Below are 14,352 nucleotides of genomic sequence, written 5' to 3'. Positions count from 1 at the left end.
GGGGCTGTACGATGCTTCTGAGCCACCTGGGAGGACGGGGAAATAAAACCCATTCATCACGTGCAGCTTTTCGTATCCTCCCACGCCGCTTAATCAAACCCCTCATTTGTATTTCTCCTGTCCCCATGAGTCCCTGGGAAAGTGACCTCCCTGCCCCACCAAAACAATGTGGGGACACGCATCCAGGCAAGGGCAGTCTGATTATTTTTAAGCTCCAATTATAAATGCTCATTTAATCCCAGAAGATTCCCATGGATGTCTGCAAGTCCCTGCTACTGGAAGACCCTTGGGTTTTCTCTATGCAAACCAGCAAAAGCTCAAAAAGCAAATTAAAACCCCCGTTATTTTGTTTGGGAACTTGCAATTGTTTCTAGCCAACTTAGAACAGCAGCACTAATTATAACCGAGTGCTGTATCATGATTAAGCTACCGGTGTTGGACTGTCTAGCTGAGCAAGGACACCATCCTGCTGCTGTTCCCAGAAATTGTTACTGCTCCTGACATAGCAAATGCCTCACTTCACCCACAGCTATGACTCCAAGGCATGAAGAATCATCTTTATATTACAAGAGATATCCAGAAGAGATTGGAAATACATGGTCAGGTGGTTTCAGCGCCTGTTCTCCACTCTTTCTCGTGGTGGCAGTGAAGCATCCTGGTTCTCCAGCACGATCCGTCTCAGATAAACCCTAACACTGCACTTCTTGGGATCAACGCTTGTTCTCTCCCTCAAAGCCCAAAGCCTGCTTTGCCCTTGGAGCTGACAGCAGCCAAGGAAGACTTTTTTAAACCATTTCAAACAAGACAGCGTTGGTCACAATTACCAATTTCCTACCAACATCACAAGACCAAAAATCAGGTTAGTATGGAAGTTTGGGGTACTTTAGCACAACTAATGATTATTCCTTCTCTTCCAGCACTTGAGGAAGTATATACAAGTATTTGAGGCTACACTCCAATTTCTGTGGTTCTGGTGCAGTGCAGAGCCTTCTGCTAGACATAAGCCATGTATTTCTGCCTCGCACGTAGGTGCCGTAAGATTATTACAAGGCTTTTTGGTGCTCAGCTCCAGCCTTGCCAAGCCCCAGCTTTGCTCACTATCTTGTCGCGGCTCCACTTGTTCTTTTGGACTAAATGGTTTTGCATTAGGAATAGGTCTCAATGGGGCTGATATGGCCAAGATCTAATTGCAATATCCTCCTCACTGGGAAATGCTCATTGATTGATGGCTCGTCTCCTCCACATCTGGCAAAAAGCAGCATGTTTGGAGTCAGGACCATTTTTGGAAGCAGAGAAGGAAAGGGCTCAAATGCTCATTTTCACATTATTATACAACAAGAAAAAGGTCTGGAAACCCACAGCTGTTCTCCCTTAGGGGTGTGCGTATGCATGTGAGCATGTGCATGCGATCAGTGGCTTGATTCAGGGTGGAACGGTTGCATTTTTTGGGCCTTGCAGAGCACTCAAAAGGAGATCAGCTCTTCCAGTCACATTTTCCTGGGCGATCAAACATGCAAGGCTCAATTTGGCTTTCGCTTAACAAGGGCAAAAATCAAGGATAGAAAATAGCAACAAAACGATGCTCAAGATCCCTCGCAGGGTGACAGCATGATTAACCACATCCCACTGCATCACGGTCCCGACAAAACCAACTCTAACCATGGAGAAAATAATCCATCAGCCCAACGAGCGTCCTCTGCAAGCAAAACTTTCTGCAAGAAAACCCTTCTCCACGCAAACATCGCCGGCTGCTGTGCAGGTGTGTGCCTGGCTCTGGAGGTCCTTGCCCATTTGGGCGGCTGTAAAGCTGGATCCTGCTAAACAGAAGAGTTGAATCATTTCAAGCTTTCCCAGAGCTAATCAAGCAAAAAGCAAGCATTTATCTTTTATTGGCTTTTCCTTCCATAAATTGATATTTAGAGACCAGGCTCTTGCAGAGGTCACAGGCTGCAGATGGAAAAATCCCTTTTATTCTCCTTTTCTACTACATTAAGCACACGTCAGCCACTTGAGAATATGCCGCCTTCCAGCCCCTGAAGCAACTAAGATATTAAAAAGCAAACAAAATACAAATTAACCTCGCAAAGAAAAAGGGAACTGTGGCAATACAAAGCCCTTTACACAAGGAAACATTTAACATTACTGTCACCAAGAGATGAAGACGCCTACCTGCAAAATGCCTATTGCGAGTCTAATGCTGCATTTTTGATGACTGAAATAGTTGATCTTCTGGATTTGTACTCTTAGGAGGGAACATCTACCTCCACACTGATGCCCTGTTACTCTGTAGCTGCTCCCAATGTAGAGCTTTGAAGACTGATGAAATACCAAAGTTAAATGGAGGTAGCAACAATTCACCACGAGTCAGCAGCACCGCTGAGTCGACAAATACTAACCCTTGGCAGTGACCTTTCAGAGATTTTTTTCCTCTTTAATTGGACTTGTGCCATTTTCTGCTTCTTTAGGATGGAGAAAAAGGGGTTGAAGAGCTTTTTTATGCACTTGTTTCTACCTTATTACAGTGGCTACATCTTCACTTTGCTAAGGAGGATGAAATACCGTCAGAAAACACCCCCTGTAAAGACACAGGAATGGAAAAGTTGGAGATGCTTTTCCTGAGGTCAGTATAAAAGCTACTAAAAGAGCACCTGGGCATGGCAAAGGGGAAAGAGCAATGCAAGAGTTTATTTGGCTTATTTTAACTAAAACCACAATTTACGCATGCTGTAAAGTCCTCAGATAATCTTGCTAGAGGCAGGCAAGGTAGGGATGCAGTCAGTAGAAAAGAAATTTATGTGCTTTGCTGCACCTGCTGAAAGATCTGGGGTTGCTTCATAATTAAACACAACTCGTACGAGGCCACAACATGAATTTGCCACTGACTGCCAACAACTAAATTAAAACGTCTCTTTGAGAGCGATATGAAATGCATCACAGTTTGGCCTCGGTCTGCAGTTTGGCTGAGAGGAAGGGCAAGGAGACGGGATTTTACTGGAGAATGAAACATAGGAAAAAGAAAAAAGAGAATTAAAGGTACTCTGCAAAGGCAGAAAAATAATTGAGTTGGTGTGTTTATGCTTCGCTCTGAATGAAGACAAATGAACACAGCCACTTCCCAACTCCTCAAATTTTCCCATTGCTTGATGACTTACTTAAAAAAGGTGTAGACATTAGTGATTTAGGAGCGATCATAAAATTACAAACTCCCTCTGCCCTGCACCAGCCAGGGGAGAGGCTGGCTGCTGCACAGTGGCATACCTGGGCAGGATTTTTCCCTGCCTCCTCACTCGTTCGATCAGTTCAACACCCAACAGAACCCAGCAGATTTACAGCTTTTCCCAAACCCAATTAGATGCCCGCACCCCTGAGAAAGCAAAGCCAAGCGGCCTGCCCTGTGGCCTTGGCCTCTCACAGCTATTTGGGGAAAAGCAGAGAAAACTTAAAAATTCAGTAACTTCCCACATGATGGAAAGTCAAAATCAGATGGTTTCCCACACCTGAGCATGATGGAAAGACAACACTGAGAACAATAACTGCCCACTCTCCACGGGCGCTCTACGTCAGGCAAACTTTTCTTGGGTCCTTCTTTCTGCACAAGAAGAGCTGGTTGCTTACCCCAAGTCCAAGCACAAATCTTGGGCGCTCAGATGATGAATATCAGCCGAGCTCAAATCCCCAACCTTTGAGCCCTTGAGCTGCTCACCATCACAGATGAGGCTGAAGTTTGAGCCTAAGGAAGAGCAACACTTTGAGGGAAATAGGGCAAAACCCAAAGCTGGACTCGGGACATGGATCATCATCCCAACCTTCTCCCCAGCATCCTGCAAGTCTTCCACCAAGGTGGTTTGCAGCTCCGTGGAGAGGCACGTGTCCCATGCAGGACATGACAAATACCCAAAGGCCAAAGATGGGACAGGTCAATACGTTCGCTCTTCCCAAAGCTCAAGGCACTGTCAACTCCCCACATCAACAATGCCAACCGCTTCCCCCTTGGATCGGCAATTCAAGGACAATGTTCTCACCCCAGCTTTCTACTGGCAGCTGCTGGGGATGAAGCTGTTTCTGGGCTGACAGCTCCTAGCAACGCAGATGGCCATTTATAACTTAATTCCCTCCAAAACTTGACAGAATCAAATCTGATTTACATTTAAAACCTTGAAATCGTGAGCAGATGGGAAGAACAAGGTTCTTCATCTGAAGAGCATTTAACGGCACGACAGAAAAATCACAATGCCTGCTCAAAAGCACTTGATATTCATCAAGGCTCAGCAATCCTTATTGCCATCTCTGGTTTTTCTCCCCATCTTTCCCAATTAAGAGCATCACATTGGCAGGTTAATGGGTAACGCAACAGGCGGCTCCTGTAATGTGCTCTCAACATCCTGCAAGGCAGATGGAAGCGGTCGCCTCTATTACAGCACTTTCTCACCCCATTTCTGTGCCCATTGCATTTCCTAGTGGTAGCACAGCAGAAGTCCATTGCTCATTTGCATGCTTTGGAGAAAGCACTTTAGAAATGTGGAATGGGCACAAACTGCTCCCCTGTCTCGGTTTTTCATTTGGACCATCTGAGAGCTCAAGAGGAAAGTCCATCCTTTGAAAAATTAGCTCAACGCGCCACACATTTCCCCAACAGCTTCTGCTTTATTCAACCACTATTCTACCTTTCACTGCAAGTGGAAACACATAAAAAAATAAAATAATTTCATTCCCGTTTAGGTAAAACCCCGTATCCGGAAAGCATCACCAAATACCTCCAGTGGCAAACCCAACATTTCATACAATGAGATAAAAAGAAAGCTTCCGCTTGCGAGCCTCGAAGAGAAGCAAAAAAAAGGATCAAATCGACACTAAATCGTCAAAGTTTTGTCAGAAATAATTCTGGAAAGATTTAAGAGAGGTATTCACTTTCTTGCTAGCACAGTGCCAACAGTATTGCAAAGGGACAGCCCCAGCTGCAGCACAAGATTTCTCTCCATATCGAGCATCTGTGATCAAGAGCTTAATTACCTGTGCTGGAAAGTTGCTTGGATCCTCAGGCATCATTACTGGGAACTGGATTTCATGAGGCATGGCAAACCCTGCTAAATTTATGATTATGGTTTATTTTGGTTAATATTTATGCTCTATTTGAAGAGAGCCATAAATACAAATATAAAAGGATTTGCTGTGCTCACATATGCATGCCTTGCTTTTAGATGCTATTACTTGATCAATAATTAGATTTCAGGAGCGCGTTACAAGACAGCCAGCGCCGCAGTCATAAACCGTTAATTTTGCTAAGGGTGCTCTAGAAAGCGCTGTGGCGTTTGCTGCCCAAGACACAAATCTCAGATGTAAATGGAGGGAAAGAAAACAAACTAAAAATGAATTATTTCCCTCCTCCGGCACAGTGAAAGAAGCCGAGAAGATGCCGACCGGATCTGCCGTGTACCTGTGGAAGCAGCAGGGAGCAAACAATGCCCAAAGTGGCCTCGAAGTTGTCTTTGAGCCAGAGCCCGACGGCATGGATGCAGCCTCGCACGTGGATAACGTTGAGCAGCTCCAGGCGCTGGAAGAAGAGTGGAGAGAAGCATGACGGTTTTCATTGAGACGTTGGGGTTGGGGGGAGATGTTATTTCTTGCGTTTGCTTCTTCTTGCAAGTCAAAGGAGTGGCACGAGAAGTGTTTGGGAATTGATTTCTTGGACTGGATCTCTCTCTGGGATTTTCTTGCCAAAAACCTGTCCCTGGGAGCTACGGACCATATGCACAGAGATACCGCAGCTCTCTGCTGCAATACAGTCCCACAGTCACCCCTGAAGGCCTCAAAATCAGCTTCTCTCCTACCACCAAGCCTCAAAACACAACTCAGGATCAGCATTTCCCGGGGCTGATCCAGAAAGACCACGCCAAAGCCTACAGGGACTACCCAAACATGTCACAAGCCTGCCCATGCTCTGTGAGCCTGAGCAACACCCTGAGATGCCAGGGAAAAGTGATAAAAATGAATTTATACACAGCTCCAGTAACAGCCATCCTTGGTGGGGAAAGAGCTTACCTGCAGATAACTGTCTCATTTTAGGGGGTCTGGGGAAGGAGAAGCACATCTCATACGTACGAATGAAAAAGCCAGTGTTACCTCTTTATCGAGCGTCCTGTATCCACACAGGGTGTTAATGACTTCCCCAGGGACCTGTGAACAGAGAATTGGTGAACAGACTTAGCTCACAGGAAGCGAAAGGGGAAATACAAGAAATAAGAACAAAAAATAAGAAATAGAAGAGCTCACCCAGTTGCCTCAACCATTCAGCATAGCACAAGGCAAGCTGCTACCGTCAAACCTTGCTTTGCTACCACGGGCTCCTTTTTGTCCAAATGCAGTGCTGAAACCATGCATGTTGGCAATAAGTTGTTGGATTTTTTTTTTTTTTTTTTTTTAAACCACCCTTCTCTCTGGTTTCCATTGTTTTGGAGCATGCTCGGGTCCCCCCAGTGCTTTTCCAGTGATTTGAGCTGGGACCACCTCCATGTCACATGAGCATTTAGCAAAGCAGCTCTTTCAAAATGTTCCCTTGATTTTTCTCCTTGTTTAATTCCAGCCACCTTTTCTAACACCTTCGGTCCTGTTTCTCCATAATAAAAGGAATTTCACAGGGATTAAATATATTGGGCTCTCCAGAAGTCAAGGGCGAATTTCCCCAAAGTCTTCCACCACTTTGAGGAGAAACGTAAGGATTTTAGACATCCCCAAAGCTAAGATCTTTGTTGGTCAACAGTATTGTTTCAAGAGCTACAGCTAATGAGCGAAATCCTGGCCAAACACTGCTATTCAGGACCTTTATAAAATAAAATCTAATCCCTCTGCTTCTGTCAGGACAGAAAGTGGTACATTTTGGGTTACAAAACTGATTCTTGCTCATCCCCCAAAAAACCAAAGCTGGAGAGTAGCTCCAGCACATCCTGAGCTAGTCGGGTACTTTGCACCTCTCAGGATTGATCTTCTGATGTTTTTTTGGGGGGCTTGTTTCATGGATCAAACAGCAGCTTCCGTAACACTGTGTGTTTCTAAAGGGGCCTTGTGCCCACAGAATAATAACACTCTGAAATTATTATGCTTTCAGAAAGATAGCTTTGAAAACCAGTAAAAGCTCCTGGACAACAAAACAAAAACATCCCGTGCTTCAGAGGCCAGAGATGAAAAAGAGAAATGTGCACATTTAGATGTAAATTATGCTTTCCAGCAAGACACGGCATAAAAGAAATGTGCACCTCCAGACAGACTGTATCCGTAAAGCTGCAACTTGTACCTTCTGTAATTGGCAGGGAAATTATTCCAGCGCTACCCTACCAAGAGCTTCTGTACCTACCACATTACTCACAGTGCCATCAAAAATCCCATCTCTCACCATTTCAAGACACTATTTACAAACTGGGCATAGTTAAGGACACTAATTGGTCCCTGTGCATATGAAAGACTTGTGGGGAAATCTGGACATCAGCAGCAAAGCACCCATCAGCGCTGACAGAGAGATCTCATCCAGGGTTGGGAGCACGAAATGGGAAACCTTCAGCATAAGAGCACTGCAAATTCTCCCTAAGGTAAATGCTGTTGCCTATAGTGGTATAAAGGAACCTGTACGTGACCAAGGATCCATCTATTTGGTTTACATTAAAAAAAAATGAACCATTTTTCTCGAAAGCTTTCAGTTGTCCTTGCTTTTCAGAGTCACTTTGTGGACATCACAGGACCCTTGCCAGTGAAACCCTGTTGCTTTCTATTGGGCTAGTCGCTTGAACACCTCTGGCTACGGCACAGATTCATCACCGCTTTTCTTCCTTCTTGCATTAAATACCAAGGGTTTCTCAATCATCTCCAGTCCTGCCTATCTCTTTAAGTAATTCCCTCAACACCTTCTATTTGGGAGAAGGGCGGAAGGTAGAAAAGTGAGATTTTAGCCTTGATCGACTTTTGTCAACGTCTTGCATGGAAAAGAAGGTCAGAGCCGAATTGAAATTTCTAACATAAAACCAGATAGAAGCCTTTATTCTTTCAGAATGCATTCCGATGCCTTCAGGGGTCACAAAAGAGCAACACACAGACGTATAAAACCCACCAATGGCAGAAGACTGCAATCCTTGCACTTTTTATTTAACCAGCTGCTTTTCTCCCCCGAATCAGTGCCAGATGTCAGCAGTGACACTTCACAATGGGTTTGGAGACACTGTGCTTGGCAGAGGCACAGCTACACTGCAGCTTCCCGGCTTCCCAGGAGAAGGCACAAGTGCCTTGGAAAACCATTCAGAAAAGCACTTAGAGATGAGGATCCAGTTTCACGCCCTCAGGCAGGCGCCCATTTGCCCATTCCTTCTTCCTGGGAAGACTTTGAGGTCTACAGCCTCAGAGATGAGACTCTTCAAAATAGCCAGAGCCTTTTTGGAGGATGTCTGCTCTCATTACTGCAACTCAGCCTGCCTTGGATGATGCCCCAGGGATGCAACATAAAGCTCTTGGAGGGTGTTGTAACAGAAAAAGTCTTGTCTTGGAAAACAGGGTGGTTTTATGGCTGTATTTAATGATAAGTTGAAAACACATTGCAATCAACCCCCTAATCCATGTTTCACGCTGCTTCCTTTAGACAAGCTCACTTCTAACAGCATCTTTCGTTCTTTCCACATTACATTTCCAAATGACTTTTTCTGGTACCTCTTAAATCTCAAAGGTCCTCTAAGACAAAAGGATGCTTTGCTCTCCGTCTTTTATTCATGAAGGCACAAATAGAGAAGAAGCACACAAGAAGAGAAGGATTCCTTGCCCTACAAACCAGTGGATAGATAACTGGTTGATAAAAAGGTTATTCACAGCGGAGAGACCATCGTGTTCTTCTCTACTCAATGCAGAAGAATTCATACACGTATCCAGGTGGTCCCTGTTTATCCTTCCAGCTGCAGGGCCAACGCAAGATCTTCTCTTCAGCCCTCAAGTAACATATTTTGGCGGAAAGTGTTTTCAGCAGGGCTTGCACCTCGCTAAGACCCAACCAAGTATGTCCAGAGTATCACACACAGGTACCTTCTTCATCCTGAGGTGCAGAGGTCCTTCTCCCACCTTCTCAGCCCGCAAGGAAAAACCCCACGACGACTTTGCAATTTCAGCAAATAGCTACCAGCAGACGTGCTGGACCTTATGGTAAATGCAATTATTGGGGGGATTTGCTCTGTTGTTTAAATTGATTTTTTTTTAGATTTTTTTATGTCGCAGACAGCAGAAAACTCCCAAGGGAGCTGGCTCTCTTAATTAATAATTAAGATTGCATCGGGCTGATTTCTTAACCAGAAGTGCCCCACAGTGCCAAAAACCAGAACTCTGAAGAATAAGGCTACATCTGTCTACCTGGTTACTGTTCTCCCCAGGAACAGGTTTCATTTCTCATGGAGATTTAAATGCATTTGGTGAGGTCTCGCTTCCCATAAACCCGCTCTGGCTGTCAGAGCCACATTCATGGACTTTTAATTCTTGAAAAAAACGTAGAGGATTTACTGTGGACTTTCTCTCCCAGGGGCTGGCTGCTCCAGTCCTTTGCTAGAGCATCCTCCAGACCCAGCTCATTGCAATGGGAAGCCAGAAAGTTGCCTTATTTCTTACCCTACCATATTAATCACCTGTGATTTCTTTCTCTCCAATACTGCCTGCTGCGCTGAGGTCTTTTGTTTGCCAAATTGTCAACCTAAAACCGTGGGGAGTGTAAAAATACTGAAAAATGCACTTGACTCTCTCTAACACATCCTCACTCGTAATACAAAAGGACAACACATGAATTTCTAATTCCATCTTCAGGAGCCTTAGGGTTCTTAATCAATGCCCTGATTAGAGATGACAACTATTTTTGCAGCTGATTTGCATGTCAGACTTCCACTGATATTCAAAACACCTCAGATTTCCCTTTTTCCATTAAAAATCCGACAACAATACAAGATTGATGATCTATTTTCCTTGTGCAATTAGTAAAGCCTGGGGCACGGCCAGGGTTCAGAGGCAGCGCTGATACTCCTGATGCTCTGAACCTCGAGGAGGTTTGGCTACCAGGATTACCCTTAGAAAATCCTTTTTTGCAACATTTATAGCATTTCTGGCTCAGCAACCAGGGATATTTGCACTTTTTTCCCCCTGCCTTGGCCCAGCTCCTGGCATTTTATCCACAGCATGTGTTAGATTGATTGCAACAAGGTGGACGGTTATATTAAACAAGATGGTGTCGGAGCACTTAGCTTAGTCGCAGCAGAAAAGCACTGCTTGGTGGGGGGTGTCTTGATTTCCAGCTCTGAAAATCAGCACAGGAGACCCTAATAGCTCTGGAAATCCACTCCTCCCTCCCTCCATCTCCGTTTGACCCAACTCGCAGCGTGTCAGAAATGCAGCCTTGCAAGAGCAGTTGCTCACAAGACTTTTCTTATTCCATTGGATAAGAGTGGCTCTTTATCCAAATACTTCTCCCAGCCCCATTTTCAGCAAAACCCTCAAAAACCTCCTCATTAGGAGCAGACACCAGCAAACTTGATCCCCACATACGACTAAACCCCGCGGCAGCCAGCTGAGAAACGCGTCCTCTGGGACAGGAAAGCAGAGGACAACAGCTCACTCGGATCCATGCTGAGATGCAGCCAAGTCCTTTTAAGATTCTGCTATTTCTTTGCAAGACGATCCCCCAAACCATTTTATATCACACATTAGGTTGAAAAACAGGAACTTGGCATTTCAAACCACGCCTCGGCATGATAAAAATGCGATTAATAGTGCAGTGCTTTCATATTTATTCTACATTAAAACAGCAGTCTGTACTAAAATACAGTGTAGCCCATATATATATTTTTTAGTTTCTTTAGCGTCCCATGCTGATGCTATCGCAAACCACTTTGCAAGATGGCAATGCGGCTTACAAGAAACCCTACAGTGCAGAAATATGCAGTAATAACCAGTTGGAAGACGGGGCTTTGCTGAAATATTGATGGAAACAAAGGCACTTTCAGTGCCTTGGCTGCCTTACCTTCCTGATACAGCACGTGTAGGGCACCCCGCACGCCAGCGGCCCACTGCCGTTGCAGGAGTGGTACTGGTTAACCTCCCAGTCCCGGTACTCATCGCCGCCACAGCAAGAAAACTGCAAAAAGAAGAAAAGGAGACGATGAGACAGGTAGCCGAACAAACCTCGACATCTCCAGCCCATCAACACATCTCCCCTCCAGCCTTGCCCTGCATCTCCAATGCTGCTTTGCAACACCAGCATTGAGAGCCCTGATTATTTTCTGCTTTCCAGGACCCTAAATAGGAAGTTGAAGACACCATATAAAAAAAGAAAAGTGGGTGTTTAACTCCTTTTAGCCCCGTTTTAGAGGCGTGCGGCAGTTACAGATGTGTACATCCATGTTTTGGAAGCATCCTTGCTTTCACAAGCCCAGGAATGATCAGGCTCATTCATGCTTCACTGATTTAATTACAGGTGACTAATCCATCCTATTCCCAGGGCACACCAGAGAGATGGCTCTTTCAGCGCCTTGAATGAATGTATTTCTTGGCTCTTGAAGGCAGCTCAGCTAGTTGGTGCCATTCGACAAAATGCTAATAAGGCTCTGCAGTCTAACAGGGATTTCTCTTCCCGTCAAGTTAAATTAGAGATCAAATGCTACAGCTACAAAGGAAAAAAGCTTCTTTTTTCTTCTGTTCACACAATGAAAAAAAAAAAAGTTTAATGAAAGTCATTTTCTGTTCTCCACAGAATAAAAGTGGGTTTATTATATACCGAGTCATCTCTTCTCTTGGTAAACAAGCTTGAATCTTTACATTTTTCCCCCGGAAAGAAAAGCCTGAAGTAGGCAGGAGAGGTGTGTGTGCTTACAAGACAGAACAAAACCACGTTTTCCCCATTTCTTTAAGCACCGCACTCTTCAAGGAGCAGTTTTCACGAGAGGTTTAACCCTGTGAGCATCTCCTCCCCCTCCTGCTGATGGGTCGGTGGCAATACTTGGCCAATGGGAGTAGGAAAAGCCACCAGCTCTTGGGGTCCTCCTGTCCTCCTCCCATGCCAAAATAGGCAGATATGGCCAGGAGCAGCTGACCCACAGATTTACAACTATTTCCTAACTTCCTGCCTTTAATTTCTCTATTACTTTCAATCCTATTCGTATTGGTGAGGGAGACCAGCTTGCAAAAGTTGCCTAGAAAGAGGGGGAGAAAAACACCCAAAGGGATACTGGCTATTGCTACCTATTTGATATCCCCAAAGAAGTTCTTTCCATTTGCTTTTATAACTGTGCAAAAATAGGTACAAAATGCTTATAATGAGGGCTACTAGCTGCCAGGAAGCCTCACCAGGGTGATTTCTTCTCTGCAAAGAGAGGTTTAGCCCAAACTACTGTTGTGCCTGGATTTATTTCTCATAAGCTGAGACAGACTTCAGTGGGTTTTACTTTCATGCAGGCTCCCGGAGCTCAGAGAAGCATAACAAGCAGAAAAACCAAAGAAAGCCTATAGAAAGAGTCTCGCAGGTCACAACTGAGGATCTCTCCGTGTCGAGGACCACCGCTGTCACCCGCAAGATGCGGGCTCATTATGGGTAAAACCATCGCCCTCGAAGCAACACACTCCAACGAGCCATGCTGGTGAAAGCTGCCTTTAATCTTCCCCAAGAAGAAAGGAGGAGGTTTGCAAGCGCAACACCCTCATCCCTCCGAGACTTACTTTGAGTTTGGAGCCACTCGGGTTTGAGCAAGAACCATAGCCCTGGCAGCTCTTTGAAATTCAAATCCTGTGATCAGCAAAGCAGTTTGAACTCTCCTCTTCCACCTGTACTCAGCAAGCCATTAAAAAAAGATAAAGCGAGGAGCTGCAGATAGCTGCAGTTACTGACTTGGGGCAAACCTGGCTTTTGAGTCATCATGGTCTCCAGCCTCACGTCCAAGGGCTGCAAAGGGCAGTAGTTCAGCAAAAACGAGTTATAAAAACATAGAAGTATTATTTTCTTTAGGGCAATTTATTTCCATATCTCCTTGCTCACAGGCAGCCAGACTGAGTAAGTGTTAACAAGCAAAACTGCATTATTTGCACCATCATTCTGTAAAGTAAAATATTAATGCCTGGCACTTGGGGCCATAATTACCTGTTATTTTTACTGTATGACACTGGTTTACGGGTATGAAGGCAGTTGGGTCTAGTTTAAAGCATCACTTGAGAGAGGGTTTAAGCAGAATTCAAATCCTACAGAGCGTAGTGTGGCTTTGCCTGACCTAAATAAGGCGTGTGCCAGCTAACCTATGCATAGACAAAGTTTTTAATAGGGAAAATGGCAAGAATAACCACTAAATGATGATAACAGGCTGCTCTGAGCTTGTCTTCTATCAAAAAAGCAGGTCTGGGTGCAATCCATCCAGACTGACTGCAAGTCTTCATCCTCCCAGAGTGAACTGGCCTGCTCAGGTCCCATAAAACCAATTTCCCTTCCCTTAAAAGCAGTTCTTCCTCTGCACTGCTTCTCCCCGGTCCTACACTCAGGATGAAGCAACTGCATTTCAGTCGCTGACATTGCTGCTGTTCCTGGTCTGGAAATCACACGCTAACATAAAAGCTCACAGCAATGAGCTGTACGTTCTTGCAAAGCTCCTTCTCTTGCTACAAGATAAAACATGCAGATGTTAAAGACTTAATGGCAACATTGGAAGTGGCCACAACTTCTTTTAGTACAGAGAGACTTTGAGATGAAGCTCTCCCCTGAAAACTTTTAACACAAAGTCAAGTGAAGAAGTAGACGGTGAAAAATGTTTTAAGAATAGGGTGAGATTATATGATAAGTGCCTGATCCTGGCTTCTTTGGAGATACAGAAACCTTCCCACAAATATATCTGTTTTATCTGAAGATTTGTGGTCTAGCCTCCTTGCCAAGCCTCGCTGAGGATGGCTCCAACATGGACTTTCTGACTGCTCCCGGCAGCATCCGTTTATCATTCATACAGAGAGGTCTGAATTATAGCGTCCTCTTAGAGAGGTTGGAGTAAAACTTGAAAAAGATTCAGATCTTTCTCAGAATCAGCCGTGTCTCGAGACCTTCAGAGGGCTCTCAGTCTTATTAATTCGCTCGGCTCAGTGATGACGACTCCAAGAGTCAAAAGCAGGTATTTAAGCCACGAGAGGGGAGCATGGAGGGCACCACCGGCCTTAAATTCCAGCTACATCAAAGAAGAAGGAGTTTCACAGACTCCTTTTCTTCAAAGCAGGAGATAAGATTCACATATTTATGATGCTCCAACCCATAATGAAAGGAGAGAAATCAGGCCAAGGTGAGAACGAAGCTCATTTGAAAGCAGCTTTGCTGGCAAAGCCTAA

The 14,352-nt window shown here is 44.8% G+C and overlaps 2 protein-coding genes across 3 annotated transcripts in view; one reads left to right on the top strand and one right to left on the bottom strand.

The window, feature by feature from the left end:
- LOC126051740 (tetraspanin-15-like) overlaps positions 1 to 14,352 on the bottom strand; it is a 45,074-nt gene that overhangs the window by 5,138 nt on the left and 25,584 nt on the right. For both annotated transcript variants that reach the window (XM_049831338.1, XM_049831337.1), the window contains exons 5-7: positions 11,024 to 11,137; positions 6,121 to 6,174; positions 5,435 to 5,551 (exon numbers count right to left, since the gene is read on the bottom strand). In XM_049831338.1, the coding sequence (XP_049687295.1) occupies positions 5,435 to 5,551; positions 6,121 to 6,174; positions 11,024 to 11,137 (285 nt within the window). The remainder of the gene's footprint in view (positions 1 to 5,434; positions 5,552 to 6,120; positions 6,175 to 11,023; positions 11,138 to 14,352) is intronic.
- The window catches only part of LOC126051738 (uncharacterized), a 75,434-nt gene that overhangs the window by 61,005 nt on the left and 77 nt on the right, over positions 1 to 14,352 (top strand). The gene's annotated exons all lie outside the window — the stretch shown is intronic.

Source organism: Accipiter gentilis, chromosome 28 (assembly GCF_929443795.1).
Source record: "Accipiter gentilis chromosome 28, bAccGen1.1, whole genome shotgun sequence".
Taxonomy (NCBI): domain Eukaryota; kingdom Metazoa; phylum Chordata; class Aves; order Accipitriformes; family Accipitridae; genus Astur; species Astur gentilis.
Note: the sequence above shows the minus strand (reverse complement) of the source record. Positions and strands in the feature narration are given on the sequence as shown.